At 46.7% G+C, this 21269-nt stretch overlaps 1 protein-coding gene across 12 annotated transcripts in view; it reads right to left on the bottom strand.

Moving 5' to 3' along the window:
• The window catches only part of SLC8A1 (solute carrier family 8 member A1), a 437445-nt gene that overhangs the window by 322556 nt on the left and 93620 nt on the right, over positions 1-21269 (bottom strand). For all 12 annotated transcript variants that reach the window (XM_039912185.1, XM_029081636.2, XM_007669162.4 and 9 more), the window contains exon 2: positions 14756-16595. In XM_039912185.1, coding sequence (XP_039768119.1) covers positions 14756-16560 — 1805 coding nt within the window. In that variant the 5' untranslated portion in view covers positions 16561-16595. The remainder of the gene's footprint in view (positions 1-14755; positions 16596-21269) is intronic.

Genomic DNA, 21269 nt, shown 5'->3' with positions numbered 1-21269 from the left:
GCACTTAATTGTATTTATCTGTACTGATATCTTTCTCCCCACCTCTAGAGTGTGAGTTTGTTGTGGGCAGGGAATATCACTGTTTATCCTTGTATTGTACCTTTCCAAGCACTTAGTACATTGCTCTGCACACATTAAGTGCTTAATAAATACGACTGAATGAATTTTTTAAAAAAGGCTGGAGTATTAAAGTAACCGGCTGTGCTCAAGGGTGTCTGACCCCCACGGGCATCTCTCTTGGCTGCACAGCTGGACCAAATCCTTGAGAGGAATGGTAATTTATAGACATGGAGGCTGTCTCTGGTCATGGCAAGCATGTATATTTCAGAGAGTTTCTCACAAGACAGCATCTGGAGGTCTCGACGCTGTCTCGGACAGGTTAATATTCTAGCATTATACCGAGCCTCCCCCGCCTGCTACCAACTCACCCACCTGATCGACTGGCATCATAGGGTTTCTGCACCCTCTGAATCACTGTAAGTAATTAGGGTCCTTCAATCCCATGCCAGTCAGATAGCACTCATTTTAAAGAAAAAATGGAGATACAGTGGCATAGTATTCTGCAGCCAGGAGAAAAAGATCCCCCCCCCCCCCACACACATGGCTAACAAGAGGAATGGTGGCTCCATAACAGCATGCAATTACATTGTGAAATTTAGAAATGTTTCTTAGTTTACAAACCATTTAGCTGAATATTTATTGGGATGACGGCTTTGCGTAGAGAAGACACAAGTTAATGTCAATCCCTCATGCTAATTGTAGTTTGCGGGATTTGTTTTTCTTCCATTTTCATTGGTTGATATATCCAGAAAGAAACTGAATTAAAAAAGGACATTTTGGAAGAAGGGATGTTTTGGAATTTAACTTTGTAAAACAATTTGGAAATTCTCGTGTATATATATATATATTTTTTCTAAATATATATATAGACCACTACCATGTTCTTCATTAAATCGTATTTATTTAGTGCTGTGTGCAGAGCATTGTACTAAATGCTTGGGAAGTACAATTCGCAGTAGTACACTCATCCTATCCTGACTGGATTATTTCATCAGCCTCCTTTCTGACCTCCCAACCTCCTGTCACTCCCCACTTCAATCTATGCTTCACTGTGCTGCCCACATTGTCTTTCTACAGAAAGGCTCTGGGCATGTCACCCACCCCCTCAAAAATCTCCAGTGATTGCCTCTCAACCTCTCTATCAAGCAAAAACTCCTCACTATTGGCTTCACAGCTCTCCAACACCTTGCCCTCTCATACCTCACCTCCCTTCTCTCCTTCTACGGCCCAACCCGCACACTCCGCTCCTCTGGCGCCGCTACCCTCCTCACTGTGCCTCATTCTCGACTGTCCTGCCGTCAACCCCTGACCCGTATCTTACCTTTGGCCTGGAATACCCTCCCTCCTCAAACCCACCAAACTAGCACACTTCCCCCCTTCAGAGCCCTCCTGAAGGCTCACTTCCTCCAAGAGGCCTTCCCAGACTTAGCCCCCCTTTTGCTCAGCAACCCCCTCCCCATCACCCTGAATTGCTCTCTTTGCTCTGCCCCTCCTCCCCACCCCACAGCACTTGAGTATATGTACCTATCTTAATTATATTTATTTACATTAATACCTGTTTACTTGTTTTGATGTGTACGTATCTATAACTATTTATACTGATACAGAGAACCAGCGTGGCGCAGTGGAAAGAGCACGGGCTTTGGAGTCAGGGCTCATGAGTTCGAATCCCAGCTCTGCCACTTGTCAGCTGTGTGACTGTGGGCAAGTCACTTAACGTCTCTGTGCCTCAGTTCCCTCATCTGTAAAATGGGGATTAAGACTGTGAGCCCCACGTGGGACAACCTGATTCCCCTGTGTTTACCCCAGCACTTAGAACAGTGCTCTGCACATAGTAAGCGCTTAACAAATACCAACATTACTGATGCCAGTTTACTTGTTTTTGATGTCTGTCTTCCCCCTTCTAGACTGTAAGCCCATTGTGAGCACCGATTGTCTATTGCTGAATTGTACTTTCCAAGAGCTATATGTACATGGGGGGAGAAAAAGAGGGGGAGAAAAAGAGGGGGAGAAAAAGAGGGGGAGAAAAAGAGGGGGAGAAAAAGAGGGGGAGAAAAAGAGGGGGAGAAAAAGAGGGGGAGAAAAAGAGGGGGAGAAAAAGAGGGGGAGAAAAAGAGGGGGAGAAAAAGAGGGGGAGAAAAAGAGGGGGAGAAAAAGAGGGGGAGGAAGAGCTTGTCTGATTGGATTATAGACAGCTCCTTCCCTTAATCATCATCTCCTCCTGTTTCCCTTTCCCTCTCTCCTCCCACATGTCTATGTGTCTGAGTTTTTCTGTAAGTCTGTGAGTCTGCCAGAGAGTCTATGTATAGCTAGATCTGACTATATGGCCTGTTTAGTGCTGTTTATGGGTATGTGTTTGTTTCTATATCTGCCTGGGACTGTATAAGTGTACTTGGCTCTGTGTCTTTAGGTGTCTGTCACTAGCTTTGTGTGAGTGATACAAATTTAGTGAATTCCTAAAAAGCCAAGTAGGCATTTCTATGTACGCTCCATGCTCATGTACGTTCCATGCTCATGCCTGATAAATTAATCTAGGGGTTCTCCAGCGGTTGCCCATCCACCTCCGCATCAAGCTAAAACTCCTCACCTTTGGCTTCAAAGCCCTCGCTTTGTTCCCTCCTTCACCTCGTTTCTCTCCCACTGCAACCCAGCCTGCACATTTCATTCCGCTAATGCTAACCTTCTCACTGTGCCTCCATCTTGCCTATCTCACTGCCAACCCCTCACCCACATCCTGTCTCTGGCCTAGAATGCCCTCCTTCCTCAAATCTGACAATGACTCTCCCCAACCTTCAAAGCCTTAGTGAGGGCACATCTCCTCCAAGAGGCCTTCCATGACTGAGGCCTCCTTTCCCCTTCTCTCACTCCCTTCTACCTTGCCCTGACTTGCTCCCTTTATTCATTCCTCAATCCAGCCCCACAGCAATTATGTACATAGCTGTATTCATTTATATTAATATCTCCCCCTCTAGACTGTAAAATTGTTATATTGTACTCTCCTAAGCACTTAGTACAGTGCTTTGCACACAGTAAGTACTCAATAAATATGTTTGAATGAATATCACCCTCCCTCCAACCCCCACACCACACCTAGGATTTTTTGTTAGCCTTTTACTTAGAACAGGATACCTCTAAATTGTTGGAAGCAGCTCTCCAATACAAAACGTCCTTGGACTCACGACCCAACACATTCCTGAACACAGCATCCTAAGTCAACTGTTTAAAGTTGGAACCAATTTTCTCACAGGAACCAAGTTATAAATGGGAGGTTGGTTATGGAGTCAAGGCCCCATTTTCCAAAAATTACCCATAACTCTACTCAATTATAGATGAAATGATAATTATGATATTTGTTAAGTGCTATGTGCCAGGCACTGTGCTAAGCGCTGGAGTGGATACAAGCAAATTGTGCTGGACAAGGTCCCTGTCTCACATAGGGCTCACAGTCTTAATCCCCATTTTGCAGATGAGGTAACTGCGGCACAGAAAAGGGAAGTGACTTGCCCAAGGCCACAGAGCAGACAAGTGGCAGAGCCAGGATTAGAACCCATGATCTTCTGACTCCCAGGCCCATGCTCTGTCGACTACGCTATGCTGCTTAGTGGATACCTATAGCTATATTCCTGAATTTCTATTGAATCGGAGAGATTCCATAGTAAATGCCACACTTTTCTTCCTGGACAACCCTCCCTGATGATCAAATAACTTCCTTTCCCACAGCCTCACCTGCTCTCTTTAAATCTGCCTTCCTTCTCCCCAACACCCATCACAGCTTAAAAATGGTCTCCTCATTTCTCTGCCACTCCTCATGCCCCCAGAGCTAGTATCACAAAGGAAACTGTTGGTAGAAAATCAACCTGATGTTGTAAGTACACATTTAGAAATAACTGTACGTGTCTTTGATAACATTTTAAATCATGACGTTTCAAGTTGAGGGCTTCCCATTCTTCTAAGCTGAGAAACATTATTACTTTAAAACACAAAGGGAGGCACAGAGATACACATCTGACTACAGTGAGCCTCTCCTTGTATTGCTTCTTTGTTGCTCTTAAAATGTACAGAAGACCACTATTTTAAGGGTACAGGAAAAGCTATATTCTAGGGATGGCCTTATAAGGAAGTCTAACATAGCAAGCCTCAGAGAGCCAGGGGCAGAAATCTAATAATAAAGCTGTGCTTTGTTTATGAACCAAGGAAAAGCAACATTTTGAGAGAAAAGAGAAAGGTAGGGGAAGTTGAAAAGACGGAATGTGTCTGTTGAAGAGGTGACATAAATGGAACCTAGGTAGGATGCTTGAGGGCACACAGGGCTTTCCTCTAGCTAATGGGAAGACATTCAGAGGACCGATAATTGGCACAGATAATTTAATCTCATGCCACCTTAGTGTTAGGAAACTCCAACTCCAGGTGAATCACTGGTTCGGGGTTTCATGTCCCAGAACCACATGAGCCTAAGCCGCAGACAAGAAAACAGGGAAACCAGAGTCATCATCATCATATCAATGTTATTTACCGAGAGCTTGGTATGTGCAGACCACTGTACTAAGTGCTTGAGAGAGTATAGTACAACAGAGTCGGTAGACACGGTCCCACTGTTTTCGCCACAGAAAATGCCTGGGAGGAAATATGTTAGAACAGTGCTTGGCACATAGTAAGTGCTTAACAAATACCATCATTATTATTCTGTTGAGCCATAAGCTTTAGTGACAAGGGTTTTGTTTTTGTTTTTTTTTTTACCTGAAGGTTATTGATGAAGACCATCAAGAGATCGTGGATCCCTCTCCTATGGGGTGAGGGACTCTCTGGATACTGGCACATGTCTCAAGGAATAGTAACAAAAGTACTTGCAGAAGCAGTGTGGCCTAGAGGAAAAATCCTAGGCGTCTGAGGACCTGGGTTCTAATCCTGACTCCATCATTTGTCTGCTGTATGACCTTAGACAAGTCAATTCACTTCTCTGTGCCTCAATTAGCCCATCTGTAAAATAGGGATTCAATACCGGTTCTCCCTCTGACTTAGGCTGTGGCCCGCATGTGGGACCTCATCATCTTATATCTACCCCAGCGCTCAGAACAGAGCTTGATACGTAGTAAGTACTTAACAGATAATACTATTATTATTATTAATCCTGGAACCTGACTCAGTTCAGAGAGCAGACAATGGGTGACTTGATCTGCTGATCTTCCCTAGAGACCTATGAAAAATAAAGGAGTGGATGTTTAATCTTCCCTGGAGCAGAGGAATAAACTGTAAACTCGTTGTGGGCAGGGAATGTGTCTATTATATTGTTATCGTGGACTCTCTCAAGCATTTACAATAGTGCTGTGCACAGAGTAAGCACTCAATAAATATGATTGACTTACTGAATAGTCAGCAATTCCTGGGCTGCCTCTGGCTCCGGAAACCTTTAAAGCTCTCATACATTTCCATCATTTTAACAGAGAAAACACTTAAGATCTAAGGACACTCTGGAAGGAGCAGTTTAGCCCTGAAAAGATGGTTCCCTGGTCACCCTGAGGATAACAACTGACAAGTAACATTGCCTAGTGGATGGAGCACCGCCTGGAAGTCAGAAGGACCTGGCTTCTAATCCTGGCTCTGCCACTTGTCTGCTATGTGGCCTTGGACAAGTCATTTCACTTCTCTGTGCCTCAGTTTCTGCATCTGTAAAATGAGGATTAAGACTGAATCTTATGTGGGACACAGACAATATCCAATCTGATTAGCTTGTGGCACAGTGCCTTGTGCATAGCACACACTTAAATACCATATTAAAAAAAAAAACCCAAAAAATCTACGGCCTCCCAGCAGGATGAAAGACAGTTTCTTCACACAGAAGCAGCGGAGCTGATGCCAATTGGCATCAGGAAGCATATCTTTCTATGGTCTAGCCTCATAATTTCTTCTCTTGAAGCAGCGTGGCTCAGTGGAAAGAGCACGGGCTTTGGAGTCAGAGGTCAAGGGTTCGAATCCCGGCTCTGCCACTTGTCAGCTGTGTGACTGTGGGCGAGTCACTTAACTTCTCTGTGCTTCAGTTACCTCATCTGTAAAATGGGGATTAAGACTGCCAGCCCGACGTGGGGCAACCTGATACCCCCGTGTCTACCGCAGCGCTTAGAACAGTGCTCTGCACATAGTAAGCGCTTAACAAATACCAACATTATTATTATTCTCTAAGAAGCTACCTATCAGGAAAATCGCTGATCTACTCTGATGCGGGAAGTCATCTGGCCAATTGAAGACGGTCCCCCGCTAACTCCCAGCTAATGGCAGGGCAGCAGGAAGGAAATCAAAGCCCAGAGTGATTTCAACCCAACTGCCCAGCAATTGGGCAGCTGACTTGGAAATCTAGGGGCAGGAGCAGAATCCACAAAGCATCCCTCTCATTCTTCAACCGTTGTCTAACTCACAGAGCTTACAAAGAAGCTTACAAGAGCTTTCCAGAAGCAGCGTGGCTCAGTGGAAAGAGCGCGGGCTTGGGAGTAAGCGCTTAACAAATACCACAATTTACTTATTTATTTATTTTTTTTTTTACAAAGAAAGGAGAAGCCAGGGATCGGCAAAGGAGAGCCACCCTGACCATAAATACAAAATGCCTCCCAGAGGCTACCCAACAGGACAGTCCTTAGCTTGGACCGGGCCTAGGAGGGCAGTACAAGCCCATACGTCTGCTTCCAATATGACTCAGTCAGTCCATCGTATTTATTGAGCGCTTACTGTCTGCAGAACACTGTGCTAAGAGCTTGGGAGCATACAATATAACAGATGTATTCCTTGTCCACAACAAGCTTCCAGTCTAGAGGGGGAGACAGACATTAATATTAACAAACGTGAGCTGTCCTCTGCTCCCCATTGCTACTGGGCCAAGATCAGCAGTCACAGATATCTGGTGGCCAGGTTTCCCTGCTCAAGACCTTTTGGTTGCCCGAGGCTTGTAGCCGGGTGTTATGGAGTCCAGTGGCTCTAGGAACCAATCTGGGTGACGATAATGATGGCATTTCTTAAATATTCATTAACTTCTGCATTGGACACAGTCCTTGTCCTACACTGCGGTAGCAGAGAGAGGGATATAATAATGTTGGTATTTGTATTTGTTAAGCGCTTACTATGTGCCGAGCACTGTTCTAAGCGCTGGGGTAGATACAGGGTCATCAGGTTGTCCCACGTGAGGCTCACAGTTAATCCCCATTTTCCAGGTGAGGTAACTGAGGCACAGAGAAGTGAAGTGACTTGCCCACAGTCACCCAGCTGACAAGTGGCAGAGCCGGGATTCAAACCCATGACCTCTGACTCCCAAGTCCGTGCTCTTTCCACTGAGCCTCGCTGCTTCCCTATCAATAAGTATCAAGATAGCAATAAGTCACATAATAGTCATATATAATAAGATATCAATGTCATATTTCTTGAGCGCTTACTGTGCACTTGGGAGAGTTCAATACAGCAGTGTTGGTAGACGTATTCTCTGTTCACAGTGAGCTTACGGACAACCTCCTCCTCCTCCTCCAGCCCACCAAAAGGAAAACCCCATCAGGGGAAGCAGAATTCATAATGATACGAATAATGATATTTATTAAGCATTGACCGAGCACTATGCTAAGCACGGAGGCAGATACGATACGATGAGATCAGACTCAAGAGCAATTAAATATTCACAAACGATGAAGTTCTGGATTGTAGTCAGTCTCCTAGCAAAGTTATGTTTTTTAATTAGGGTATTTATTAAGTGCTTACTATGTGCCAGGTGACGTACTCAGTGCTGGGGTGGATACAAGCAAATCGGGTGGGACGCAGTGGGGCTCCCAGTCTCGATCCCCGTTTGACAGATGAGGTAACTGAGGCACAGAGAAGTGAAACGACTTGCCCAAGGTCACAGAGCAGACACGTGGCAGAGTCGGAATTGGAACCCATAGTAGTTATGTACAACTAGCAAAGGTACACTGGGCGAAACGTGAGGCAAGGGAGCATCTCAGGATGCCTAAACGGCTGCAACGGAGGGATCTGAAAATGGGAAACGAAAAGCAAGGGAGGCAGAGGAAGCTTTTTAAGGTCATGGTTAAAACAAAACCCCAGTCAGGCTGCATCCCATCTGAAACTGGAAGCCAACTCCTGAGGACAGACTTGCATAGCGCATTGCCATCGAGAAGCCAAAACCTTCATAAGCAAAGAGAACTACTGAGGCAAAAGAGAAAACAGCACCAGGCCCTGAAACCATCAAGCACACTACAGCAAGGGACAGCTTTTTTGTGTGGCCTTGGTCTTTTCAACCATGCGAGCGCTCATAAAGAGAACTTCACCATCACCGCTGCTTTCTTCAAATGCAAACGACGACTATACATATATCAGATCAGACCCAATCCCTGTCCCACATGGGGCTCACGGAGAGGGAAGGAGAACAGGCATTCAATCCCCATTTCACTATAGAGGAAACTGAGGCACCGAGCAGTAAAGTGACTTGTCTGCGGTCACACTGCAGGCAGGGTTAGAACAAGGAGGCATCAGGATGGGATTTAAGCAAGTTGCTTCTTACGCCTTCCTCTCCTGGCTTCTTGGGTGTGTATTTATGCCCAAATATGTGGAAGGAGCATCCAGAAACTGACTATTCTCCCCATCAGGTCTTTCATCTCTTCTCAAGTAAAAAGGAATTCTCTGGTGGGGGGCAGGGAAGTGAGTGGGGAGAGGAAAAACAGATCCCAAAGGGAGAAATGACCCAGGACAGTGGTCTTGACCCTGGCTCATTCGAGTGAGGTGGGCCAAGTTTAAGCAGTTTCTCCAGCCTGTGGTCGAGCACCCAGGATGTGTACCAAAACGACAAAGCCGCTGCAGAGAGACGATGGACATTTGAAAGGCTGGAGATCTGAAGTGTGAAATCGCATCATTTGTTCCGGCACAATTTCTTTGCATCAAGATACGGTTTCTAAAACCCTAATTAGCAGAGAGGGGAAGAGATCGGGGTAGCAGAAATTACCCTTCAAGTACAGAACCAGTTCTGACTACTGGCGGTCAGATATCTGGTGCTCATCCTCTCACTTATCCTGTCTCAGAACTACTTTTCCTTTTATTAATTTTAAAGGTATGTTAAGCACTTACTGACAAACTCAGTTCTAAACTCTGGGGTAGGTACGAATTAATTAGGTCAAACACAGTCCCTCACGGGGCTTACAGTAGGAGGGAGAAGAGGTATTGAGGAAACTGAGGCACAGAGAAGTTAAGTCACTAGTCCAAGGTCACACAGTAAGCAATTGGCAGAGCTGGGATTAGAACCCAGGCCCCTGCTGATTCTACACTATTAGAGAAACAGCGTGGCTTAGTGGAAAGAGCCCGGACTTGGGAGTCAGAGGTCGTGGGTTCTGATCCCGGATCTGCCACATGTCAGCTGTGTAACTTTGGGCAAGTCATTTAACTTCTCTGGGCCTCAGTTATCTTATCTGTAAAATGGGGATTAAGAGTGTGAGCCCCATGTGGGACAACCTGATTACCCTGTATCTACCCCAGTGCTTAGAACAGCGCTTAGCACATAGTAAGCACTTAAATGCTGTCATTATTATTACTATTATTGAGCACCTTCTAAAGATACTTCTTCTAGTGAACTACTCTGTCATTATCATTCTAATGACAGCTGAGCAATAACGCAATAACTTAACTCCGGACCTTCCTGGACATTGCCACTTCAAGTTTCAGGTCCTCTTTGCTTCACAGTCAAAACGTTTCCTTGTGGGCAGGGAACGTGTCTCTTTTTTGATGTATTGTACTCCCCCAAGCACTTAGTACAGTGCTCTGCATACAGTAAGTGCTCAATACGATTGACTGAAAGAATCTCCATCAAGTCCAGAAGTAGAAATCACACAATCCTCTAGACTGAGCTCACTGTGGGCAGGGAATGCGTCTACCAACTCTGTTGAATTATACCCTGCCAAGAGCTCAGTACAGTGCTCTGCACACAATCAGCGCTCAAACATGATGGATCGATCGATCGCTAAGACCCTCCATTGTTGACCTTAGCCCTATCTCTGCTCTTTCCACAGTATCCACAAGTTTGCTAAGTTGTTTTCCTTCCTTCTGTTAAAAAAAAAAAAGTTCCTTTTAATTCAGAAGACTGCTTCTCTCCCTATCTCTAAATCTCACTGGTCCCATCCTGGGTCCCCGCTAAGGAAATCTGGAAGGATTGTGGGGACCAAGGAGAGGATGGCTCTAAGGTCACCGAGTCTCCTGGGAAAGTATCTATTCCATCAGTCCATCTAGATCCCCAGGAAGCTGACCCAGGTGTCTCTCTCTCTCTTTTCCATCCCACTCCTCTTCCTAACCATGCTGATTCTAGTTATGATCGGTTCCGGAGGGACAACTATCTAGGGGAACAGCAGGGACAACTAAATTCTTTTAAATCCATTTAAAAGAATTCCTAAAAATACAATAGCAGGGCCACGCCTGCACATAGGGTGAGGTGGGAAGGAGCAAAACTCCTTAGGATAAAAGAGGGAAAGGAAGAATAGAACAATTGATGAGAAGGCCAAGACCCAAACAAGAAAGAAATCTAATGTTGAAATCTCAGTACAGTACATCACTTCCTAAAATGATATTCATCCAAGCACGGAGGGAGATGGACAGAATTCAGCAATCGTTCTGCAAAAGTTTCCAACCGTAAAATGACAGTATATTGGCAGTTCATTCTGCACAGTCCCTCCTGGGTCTTCTTCTGAAATGCTGCTATTTCCTTTATTTGTGTATTCAGAGGAGGTACGTGTGATGGCTCTTAGAGGGATCTATTCTTATTACGCACTTTAAAAAATGGCAATCAGTAAAAATGGGGCAACAAACAGCATCCCTCAACAATTAGGGACCACTTTGCAAACCATATGACGCACTTTGAGCATTCAAGATCGGCTTGAAAAGATTCGTGCACCATTATATGAAGACAATTATCTGCAAAGAGGCAGACACAATTGAAGCGTGTTTAGAAATCACTGCTTCCACTCAGAGTGGCAAGATTCATCCTGTCTTACTATGGACAGTGCTGCTTGTGTCTATGTGGGTAAGAGAAAGGCAGACCTTGTTTTCTTTATCTCCGCTACCAATCCAATATACACTGGCTTACCGCTGTTGGTGGATATCTCCGAAGCCACCGAACAGGTGAAGTCCCTGGTAATATTACTTCTTGGTGGAAATTTTTATAGAGCTATTGAAATGTTATGGAAATCCACTAAATGAAGTGAAGAGCTGGAAATCATCTAGCAATTTTACTGTGTAGATTGCCACATTAGCACTGTATACCTAAGGAAAATAAGCAACATTGCTTAGTGGATTTTGCATGGGCCTGGGAGTCAAAAGGACGTGGATTCTAATCCCAGTTCCACCACTCGTCTGCTGTGTGACCTTGGACAAGTCACTTAACTTCTCTGTGCCTCAGTGACCTCATTTGTAAATTAGGGGTGAAGACTGAGTCCCACATAGGATGGCTGTATCCAACATGATTAACTTAGTACAAGGGAAGCACAGAGAAATTAAGTGACTGTGATCAATCCGATTAGTTTATATCTATCCCATTCTGTGTCTGGCATATAGCGAGCACTTAAATACCATATTTTTAAAAAAAATCAAGTTGGGAAGACAAGTAAATGAACTACATATCCCAATCCACGCCTAAACTCCAATGATCTGCTTGGATTGTGTGTCCGGCGCAAATGATCACAGCATAGCAAACTCTTGACGCCACCTGAGCTGAGCTTACGGACTGGTGACAGGGAAAAGTTGGCAACGGGGTGTGAAGACTTGCAAGTGAGTAGCTTCTTACGAGGGAACGGTTTCCTTTGAGACTGGCACTTGTAGACTGAAAATAAGGAACCAATTTATCTGACTTGGGTCTAGGTGATGAACAGCCAGAAGGACAACTGTATTGTCTCAGTGATTAACCAGAGAGCCTAGTTTGGGTTACACTTCCTGGCAGTGAGCTCCTTGTATGCAGGGAATGTGTCTAACAATTCTTTTGTGCCTTCAGTGCAGTGCTCTGCACACAGTATGCATTCAAGTATGCGCTCAATAAATAGAATTGATTGGAAATAAATAGCATGGATCGATTGCCTTTAAGGTGAAATGTTCAGAAATGGCTGCACTTCCCTCCAACTACCTTCCCTTCCTAATTTAGCAATGATTGAGCAAGAGAGTCAATAATGTGGCAGCTTCCCTCTACTGAGGAAACACCCTGAATCTTGGCTGAGAAAAAGTGTGTTTCGTTTTGGATGATGTTGGGCTCCAGAGGGATCTCTCTCCCATTGAATCCTCGGTAATTCCCATGGGAGAGTACAGTTCAAAGCAAAATCGATTCAATTGCATTGACTGAATTTTTCAAATGGAGTCTAAAACAAATGAATTGTACTTTCCAAGCGCTCAGCACAGTGCTCTGCACACAGTAAGGGCTCAATAAATACAATTGAATGAATGAAATGAATCCATCACATCAACTTCTGATCAGCCTTCTTTTTTTGTGTCCTCACAGAGTCCTGCAGAAAACTTCTGAATCTGTGATTGGGTGAAAATCCTGGACCAATCTTCCTTGGAGAGAAATGTCTCACTGCAACTGAACAGGGTGAGTGCCATCTGTGTCAGGGCACATCAGTATTTTTTGCAAAAGAAAAAGATCTAAGCCAATTGCCTTCCCATTTAAAGAACACCATGGTGACTACATCCACAAAATACACATCCCAACATGGACTATTTTAAATTCTCCCTTCAACATCAGCTGGTAAAGGATTCAATGTATTTCATTCTCTTTATTTTTTCATTTATATTTATTTTTATTTACTGAGCAGGAGGTACTGAGCAATGTACTAAGTACTTAGAAGAGTACACCAAAATTACCAGACACGTTCCCTGCCCATACTGAGCTTACTGTCTAGAGGCAGAAATGACAATGGAATCATTCACAGACTAGAATGAGAGAGTGGGTGGAATGCATTACTTAAAAAAAACGGCTATTGATCGTAGGCCAAGAGACTATCCAGTGACACTCCAGCAGATAGAGTCCCCCAGGTTTAACCGGGCTATTAATCTGACATTCAGCACATCTCAATAAGTTAGCAACAAGCCCTTCGGAAGCACAAATCCCAAGGAGAAGATACAAAGCAACCAGTGGGACCATGGAAAGTTGCACCTAGAACTCTCCCACGGGTGGGATGCGACTTAAAAGATGGATTTCATTAACAATTCCTATCCACCGAGTGGCCTATGGAACTGGATCTGTGGCGAAACCTTCGTCAGATCTCAGTCGATACGGGTCCCTACCCTTGCCGTTTCAGTCTACCGTGGGAAATAACCACGTGTTATCCGACTGCTCACAGGGAATTCAGTACCCATTTCCCACCTCCCTACCCCACCTCTAGGCTGTCTCCAGACCGCACGTGCACCAGCAATTCAGTCTTCCCCAGCAACTACTCCGGCAGCTTGCGTGACATAGCAATTTCATGGACTGAGCTTTGGATTCCTCCAGAAATGCAAATCACCACTGATATCTTCTTGAATTCTGAGCCATGAGACCCCGGTGGGGTTTCCAACCCACTGCCATCGATCTAAATGTCTTAGTAGTCCCTCTGTTACGTTTCAAACGGTACCGGCGTCCACCCCTGGTCGCGACAGCCTGGCTCCCGGGGAGGGTTCACCTGGTGTCAGGATCAGATTTTGATATCCTGGACTCTGTGCTACGTGGGGACAAGTCTAGGCCACGGTTCTACCCGAGACCAACCCCCTCCCCATCTGGAGAGTGCTGACGGCTGCCCTTGGCCCTTCCCGAATTCTCCCTAGGATCCAGGTTTAGGGGAGGTAAGACGAAGCAGAACACTGTGACACCCACTTAGAGCAGAGCTACACGGTCAGAATCCCAAAGTCACCCTATCACTACCCTCCCCCCGACCACCAGTCACAGTCCAGGGGAAAAGAAATGAGTAAGTCCCCACTGTGGATGATGGGAAGTGATACCTTCAACCCCCACGAAAAGCCAGGGGATGACATTCCTGGAGGCGTCTAGCTTGACAGCAGTTTGTGCCTAGGGGAAGAGGAGAGGGCCAGGCAGGCTGAGCAGAGAGAGGGAGAGCGGGTGAACTGGAACAAGACTTGTGCCCTTCCCTGGGGACGCAGCACGATGGAAATCGGCTTATATGGAGAGAGCATTTTTGGGTCACTGAACTGCATTTTCAGATTCGAGTTTCAGAATGAGTGCTTCTGGAGGGGAAAACTGACATTCTTCAAATGTGGCACTAGAGAAGAGCAACATCGATGTTGTCACCAGCCCTGGGGACCAGGAAGTCCTTATGTGAGAAGGTGTTTCCATTCATTGCTTTTCCCCTCCGCATACTGGTATAAAACGGGGAACCTTCTAATGGTTTTAAATAAACCTCTTTTGGGAGATATTTCTCCTATACCGACCATAAATTATTCATTTCCTCACAGATTTTGCTGACAGTCTGCCAGAAGACGCATTCCATCCTGGTCCGTCCATATACATATTTTAAATACTTAAAAATAAAACAACGTAAAGCATGATTTCAGCCAAACACTTTCTTTCCCCCCTTCGCCGAGTACGGATAGGAGAAATATCAACCCGAGAGATATTCCGATGACCGGGGGTATTTCTCTGGGGCAATTACCATAGCACATACCATTTAGGAAAAAGAACACCCATCTCCGTTGAGTGTGGTTCTAAGGTACTTACACAATCTCATCGTTCTGAAATTCCAGCTCTCCGCAAGTATCCTCAAAGTCTTCTCCTCCACCTCTGGCCGACCCTTCGATGGTCTTGTAGGGAACGATAACATTTCCTCGAGCTCCAGACGTTCTCAGCACCTTCACCTCCATGACCCCGACGCTCTCGCTGACGTGGGTCACCGGTTCCTCGAAGGTAAAGATGCCCGCGTGGTCGTCGTCGAAGATGGTCACGGTGGCCGTGGAGGGCGACCCGAGGCAAGCCAGGGTCGCCACGTGATTGGCCTCCCGGATGCCATCTTCCGAGGTCTCGGCGGTCACTTTGACGTTGCTGAGGTGCACGAGGAAGTTCTCGTCTTCCTCGAAGATGTCGTCGTCGATGATGCCGACCCGGATCTCCTTCTGGGTCTCGCCCGGCTTGAAGGCCACCGTGCCTTCGGTAAACTCGTAGTCGGACCCCGCGTTGGCCGTGCCGTCTTCGGTCCTGAAGTCGACGTACACGGTGTTGGTGAGATCGCCGCCCCGGCGGACGATGGTCAGAGCCACCGTGCCGCAGTTCTCCAGGCACTGGTAGGTCCCCTGCTCGAAATAGATCTTGCTGACCGGATCGTTCTCGGCCACTTCGACGTTGACCTCGTGCATGCTGACGGCTTTCCTGGCCTGATCGGCCGCGTGTCTCTTCAGAATGTTGCCCGCCCCGGTCATCAGACGGGTGGCCTGGATCCGATAGAAAGCCCGGCTCTTTTGCTGCTGACTGAGGACCTGGTAGTTGGCCAGTTCTATCAGCTGCTCGATTTCCTTCTCGGGGTGCTTCTGCTTCAGCTCCTTCAGGATCCTCGCCATCTCCCTCCTGGCCTCTTCGTCGTCTTGGTCTCTCTCGTCCACCTCCAGGACCAGGGCCCCGTCCAGGAAGTTCTCCACGTGGGAGTTGACCACTTTCCCGTCCATCTCGATTTCGGCTTTGGACGAGGGCCTGTCCCCCTCGTGCTCGATGATCATGCCCCTCTGCTTGCCGGCCCGGTACCTCTTATAGACGTACTTGTAAAACAGAAGTCTGCGGTCCGCGACCCAGGCGAAGACGACGCAGATGGGGAAAAAGAAGAAGGTGAGCAGGCCTTCCCAGACCTCCACCACCCCGGGAGAGATGACGGATAAAATCATATAGAGCCAAGTGTAGGCGAAGATGCTCCAGGCGGCCGTCACAAAGAACACCCGCAGGTGCTTGATCTTCCTGGTCTCCCCGTCGGGGACCACGTAGACGCAGAGCGCGATGATGATGAACATGTTGAAGGCCGCGCTGCCCACGATGGTGCTGGGGCCCAGGTCACCCGCGGTGAAGTTGTGGCCGCACACCTCGATGACGGAGAGGAGGATCTCGGGGGCCGACGAGCCCAGGGCCATCAGCGTCAAGTTGGAAACCGTCTCGTTCCAAATTCTCACCGTCGTCTTGGTGGTCTCGCCGTTGGGCTTCTTTATGGTGATCTCCTTCTCTTGGGACGTGATGACCTCTATGGAGGACATGAACCGGTCCGCGATGATCGACACCCCCAGGAACATGTAGACCATGGCCACGAAATACACCGTCGCCCGGGCGATTTTGTCCCCGAAGGAAGGGTCTTGAGGTTCCCATATCGGCAGAATCACGCCTTTCTTGCAGTAATAGGAGCCGGTGCATTCGTTCGTCGTATTTCCAGGTTCTCCCCCTTCGGTTTCCGCCTCTGCGCCTGCTTGGCCTCCGTGGCAGAGTAACAGAGCCACGACGGTTACCAGATGGAATCCCATGGAGAGGGTGGGCGGATGGTTGGATCTCGGCATGGTCGCCGCTCCGACGAACTGCCAGTTGTCGCCACCTGCGGGAAGAGGACCAAGAAGGGACAAACCGCAGACGTTAAAGCCACATCCAACGTCCATATGAAGGCGAGGTCGTCTTCCGCGTTGCGGATCTGTTTCATCACAGACAGATCCTGGAGACAGAGAAAGGGAGGTAGCTTTGACGGATAGAAAGGGCGTGGAACCAGGAACCGGGACCTCAACGTCGGTAATGCCTTAAAGAATGCATCTCTCCTTCAAGGGCCCAACCCCAAGCCCTCCTTTCCTCTTCTCCCGCTCCCTTCCGCATCTCGCGGACTTGCTCCCTTTTTTCACCCCACCTCCCAGCCCCACAACACTTAGAGACCTATCTGGAATTTACTTATTTGTATTATTTTCCATCTTCCATTCTAGACTGCCTGTCCGTCTCCCCCGATTAGACCGTAAGCCCGTCAAACGGCAGGGACCGTCTCTATCTGTTGCCGACTTGCTCATTCCAAGCGCTTAGTACAGTGCTCTGCACATAGTAAGCGCTCAATAAATACTATTGAACGAATGAATGAACTCGCTGTGGGCAAGGAATGTGTCTGTTTATTGTTATATTGTACAGTGCTCTGCACACAGTCAGTGCTCAATCAATGCAATTGAATTGAGCCCAGCTTTTCCACTGACCCGGCAAAATGGGGTCAAACTCCCTGTGTCACAGTTTCTCCATGTGTATAATGGGAATAAGATATTTGCTTTCTCTAATTCCAAGATTGGGAGTCCCACAAGATTATGTTGTATCTCCCCCAGCCCTTAACCCAGGGGTTGGCAGAAAATACTTAATGAATAACAGAGGTATGATTATTAGCAAATTGCCCTCATCTTCCAGAAATTCTCACTCATTAAAGTCTTTTAAATTTTAAAGGTTACAATTCACTTTTGCGGTTCGCAAATGCACTACCGTTTTTTTCCACCATTCACTGCTCAGGATTTACAAATTGATTTATCAGAAATGTGGACCGCAGTGATATTGAATAGCCATTTAAACATTAATAGCTAATAAGAAAAACTCTTGGAGCATTAAGTAATTCTCCCTGGTTGATGAAAACATACTTTTTTCGTTCTTTGGTTAATGCATCATCTGTCAGTAACTATATTGTTGCCAAGAAAAAAAATGGTTCTTTTTATGAAGATTGATGTTTTGAAACTCAAACTCTTTGGAAAAAAAAAAATCTGCCAACAGAATTCCTGATGAGGAATTCCAACCCAGAGTGTATCTGGCCTTATTATTTTTGTTGAAAACTGGGACACTGGGAAATTCTCTCAGAACTTGGACATTTTCCCCTTCCCAGAAAGTCTTGAAAATATAGGATTAAGGCCTCCAGCTTTCTGGAACACTCACATTAGGAACCCCAGAATGCTGTGGGACCCGAGCAGGTACTGAGCATGCTCCAGTCTAAATGAAGAATATCAAGCAAGGTGCCAGAAAGGTTGATCTGTTTATTCTGTTCCACTTCCAAAACATTTTTCTAAAAGTGCCCCGAATGGAATCCCAAATTCCCAGCTCGGAGGGGATGTACGTTCAGCCTGCCTAAAGCACAAGCCTGCTAAATTTCTTAAAAGCACCAATTCTCAAAATGCTGCAAAACCAACCTGTTCTTTTTTTAATGGTATTTATTAAGTGCTTACTATGTGCCAGGTACTGTTCCGGGCAATGAGGTACATAAAAGGTAATCAGATTGGACATAGTACCTGTCCCACTTGGGGCTCACAGTCTTAATCCCCATTCTGCAGGTGAGGTATCAGGCTCAGAGAATAATTATAATAATAATGGCATCTGTTAAGCACTTACTATGTGTCAAGCACTGTTTTAAGCACTGGGGTACATAAAAGCTAATCAGGTTGGACACGGTCCCTGACCCACATGGAGCTCACAGTCTTCATCCCCATTTTACAGATGAGGTAACTGAGGCACAGAGAACTGAAGTGACTTCCCCAAGGTCACACAGCAGACACGTGGAATAGCTTGGACTAGAACCCAAGTCTTTCTGACTCCCAGGCCTATGTTTTATCCACTAGTCCATGCTGCTTCTCTTATAACCAAAGGGCCTGTTTCTCAGTTTCCAAAGACTACTCGATGTAACAAGAAGCATCTTTCTCTCCAAGGGCAATCTAGACTGTGAGCTCGCTGTGGGCCGGGAATATGCCTGTTCACTGTTGTATTGTAATAATGTTGGTATTTGTTAAGCGCTTACTATGTGCCGAGCACTGTTCTAAGCGCTGGGGTAGACCTAGGGGAATCAGGTTGTCCCACGTAGGGCTCCCAGTCTTAATCCCCATTTTACAGATGAGGGAACTGAGGCACAGAGAAGTTAAGTGACTCGCCCACAGTCACACAGCTGACAAGTGGCAGAGCCGGGATTCGAACCCATGACCTCTGACTCCAAAGCCCGTGCTCTTTCCGCTGAGCCACGCTGCTTCACAGTGCTCTATACACTGTAAAGCGCTGAATAAAAACGATTGAACGAATGGATGAGAACATCTGAACAAGAGCGTAACTGACTCCTTATCCTCTGCAGGTCCGGACCTCCCGATCCCCCAAAATTTGGGAATCTATTCCGCCCTGCTCAGCTCTCCACATCTGGGTTCAAGACCCACTGCACGGTCTGTGGACGAGTGACGAAACGAGAAGAACTTGGCCCCGAATCTCGCTGCGGTAGGGCGGCGGGCGGTGCTCTTGATGGGCTGGGAAATCAACATAGCCAACCCCAAAGCATTATATTCAAAAAGCAGGATCAGTGTTGTCATGTTTTCCGTGTCCGCTCCAAGGGCCCTTCAGCTGCTCAAATAGCCAAAAACATACTTCTAAGCAGCCCACCTAAAACAACTGGAGACAACTGAAACCATGGCTACGTCACCTCGACTCACTTTTCAAAAAAGTACCTCCTCAAGACACCTTCCCTGATTGGTCCCTACACTTCCCTTCCGTCAAGCTGCCATCCCCTTGGCCTTCTCCATTCATTCATTCGTTCAATAGTATTTATTGAGCGCCTACTATGTGCAGAGCACTGTACTAAGCGCTTGGGATGAACAAGTCGGCAACAGATAGAGACGGTCCCTGCCGTGTGACGGGCTTACGGTCTAATCGGGGGAGATGGACAGACGAGAAGGATGGCAATAGAGTCGTTTAATGCACATATCTGTTCATGCCTGCGTCACCGATTGATCTATCTGCCTGGTCTCTGGCTCCTTTAGCCTTTGATTCTCCACCCCGTATGCCTCCTTGTCTTCCCCAAATGCCCCTCGTATGCTACGATTCTACCTTTTCATCTTCTCGCCGACCTCTAAGCATTTACTACAATTCTCTGCACCCAGAGGACTCCAACTATTTGGTTTTACACCGGACAGCTGGCCTGACCCCCCTCTCCGCTTCTAATCCAGAACCAGATCTTTTCACTCCTGTTTTTATTTATTTTTGGTGCCGAACCTCCCTCCACCACAACTCTAGCCACCGAGTTCCACGTCTTGGGGGCTGGGCCGGCTTTCACACTGAATGGGGGAAGAGAAACGCAAAGACTCTGGAGCAAGTGAGGGGAACCCCAGAGAATCGCCCAAAGAGATTCACTCTAGGATTGCCCAAATCCACATACTTCCTCAAAATGGCACCGGGGACATCGTCTCTTTAGACTGTAAGCTCTTTCCGGGGAAGGAATGTGCCTACTGATGCTGTTATACCGTACTCTCCCAAGCACTTAGAACGGTACTCTGCACACAGAAAGCAGTCGATAAATTTAAATTGATCGATCATATTGTACTGCATCCTCAGCACGGTAAGTGTGAAATCACAGGCATCTCCATGTCCGGCCATCATTAGCCACACTAGGTGCATCTAGACTGTAAACTCATCCTCTAAGACTGTAAGCTCGTTGGGGGCAGGGAATGTATCTACCAACTTGGTTGTAATGCACCTTCCCAAATTCTTAGTACAGTGCTCTGCACACAGTGAGCTCCCAATAAATATTATTGATGATGACGGTGCACGCAATAGGTGCTTAATGAATCCTGATGAAGGGAGACTTGAATCCTCTCCATTCAGAGGAAATCCTGACCTTACACCATAGGGGCCTGATAAGAATGAACTCAAAAGAGGTGGGTTGCCTGTGGCGGGTCCGACTGTGTGGCTCTCAGATTCCAGATCCAGGCCCCACATAGTTGGGGTTGTGAATTTGGCTCCTCACGTAGGTAACCGCCACAGCACGGCCTAGTGGATAGAGGATGGGTCTGGGAGTCAGAAGGACCTAGGTTCTAGTCCCGGCTCTGCTACTTACGTCCAGGTCACTTATCTGCACCTCAGTTACCTCATCTGTTGAATGGGGATTAAGACTGGAAGCCCGTCGATTAGACTGTAAGCCCGTCAATGGGCAGGGACTGTCTCCAAGCGCTTAGTACAGTGCTCTGCACATAGTAAGCGCTCAATAAATACTATTGAATGAATGAATGAAAGACTGCAAGCCCCATGCAGAACAACCGGATTACCTTCCATCTACCCCAGCGCTTAGAACAGTGCTTGGCACATTCATTCATTCATTCACTCAATCATATTTACTGAGTGCTTACTGTGTGCTTAGCACTGTAATAATAATAATGTTGGCATTTGTTAAGCGTTTACTATGTGCACAGCACTGTTCTAAGCACTGGGGTAGATACAGGGTAATCAGGTTGTCCCACGT

This window comes from Ornithorhynchus anatinus, chromosome 1, assembly GCF_004115215.2.
Source record: "Ornithorhynchus anatinus isolate Pmale09 chromosome 1, mOrnAna1.pri.v4, whole genome shotgun sequence".
NCBI classification, from domain to species: Eukaryota; Metazoa; Chordata; class Mammalia; order Monotremata; family Ornithorhynchidae; genus Ornithorhynchus; species Ornithorhynchus anatinus.
This window is presented reverse-complemented; position numbering and strand designations above follow the sequence as displayed.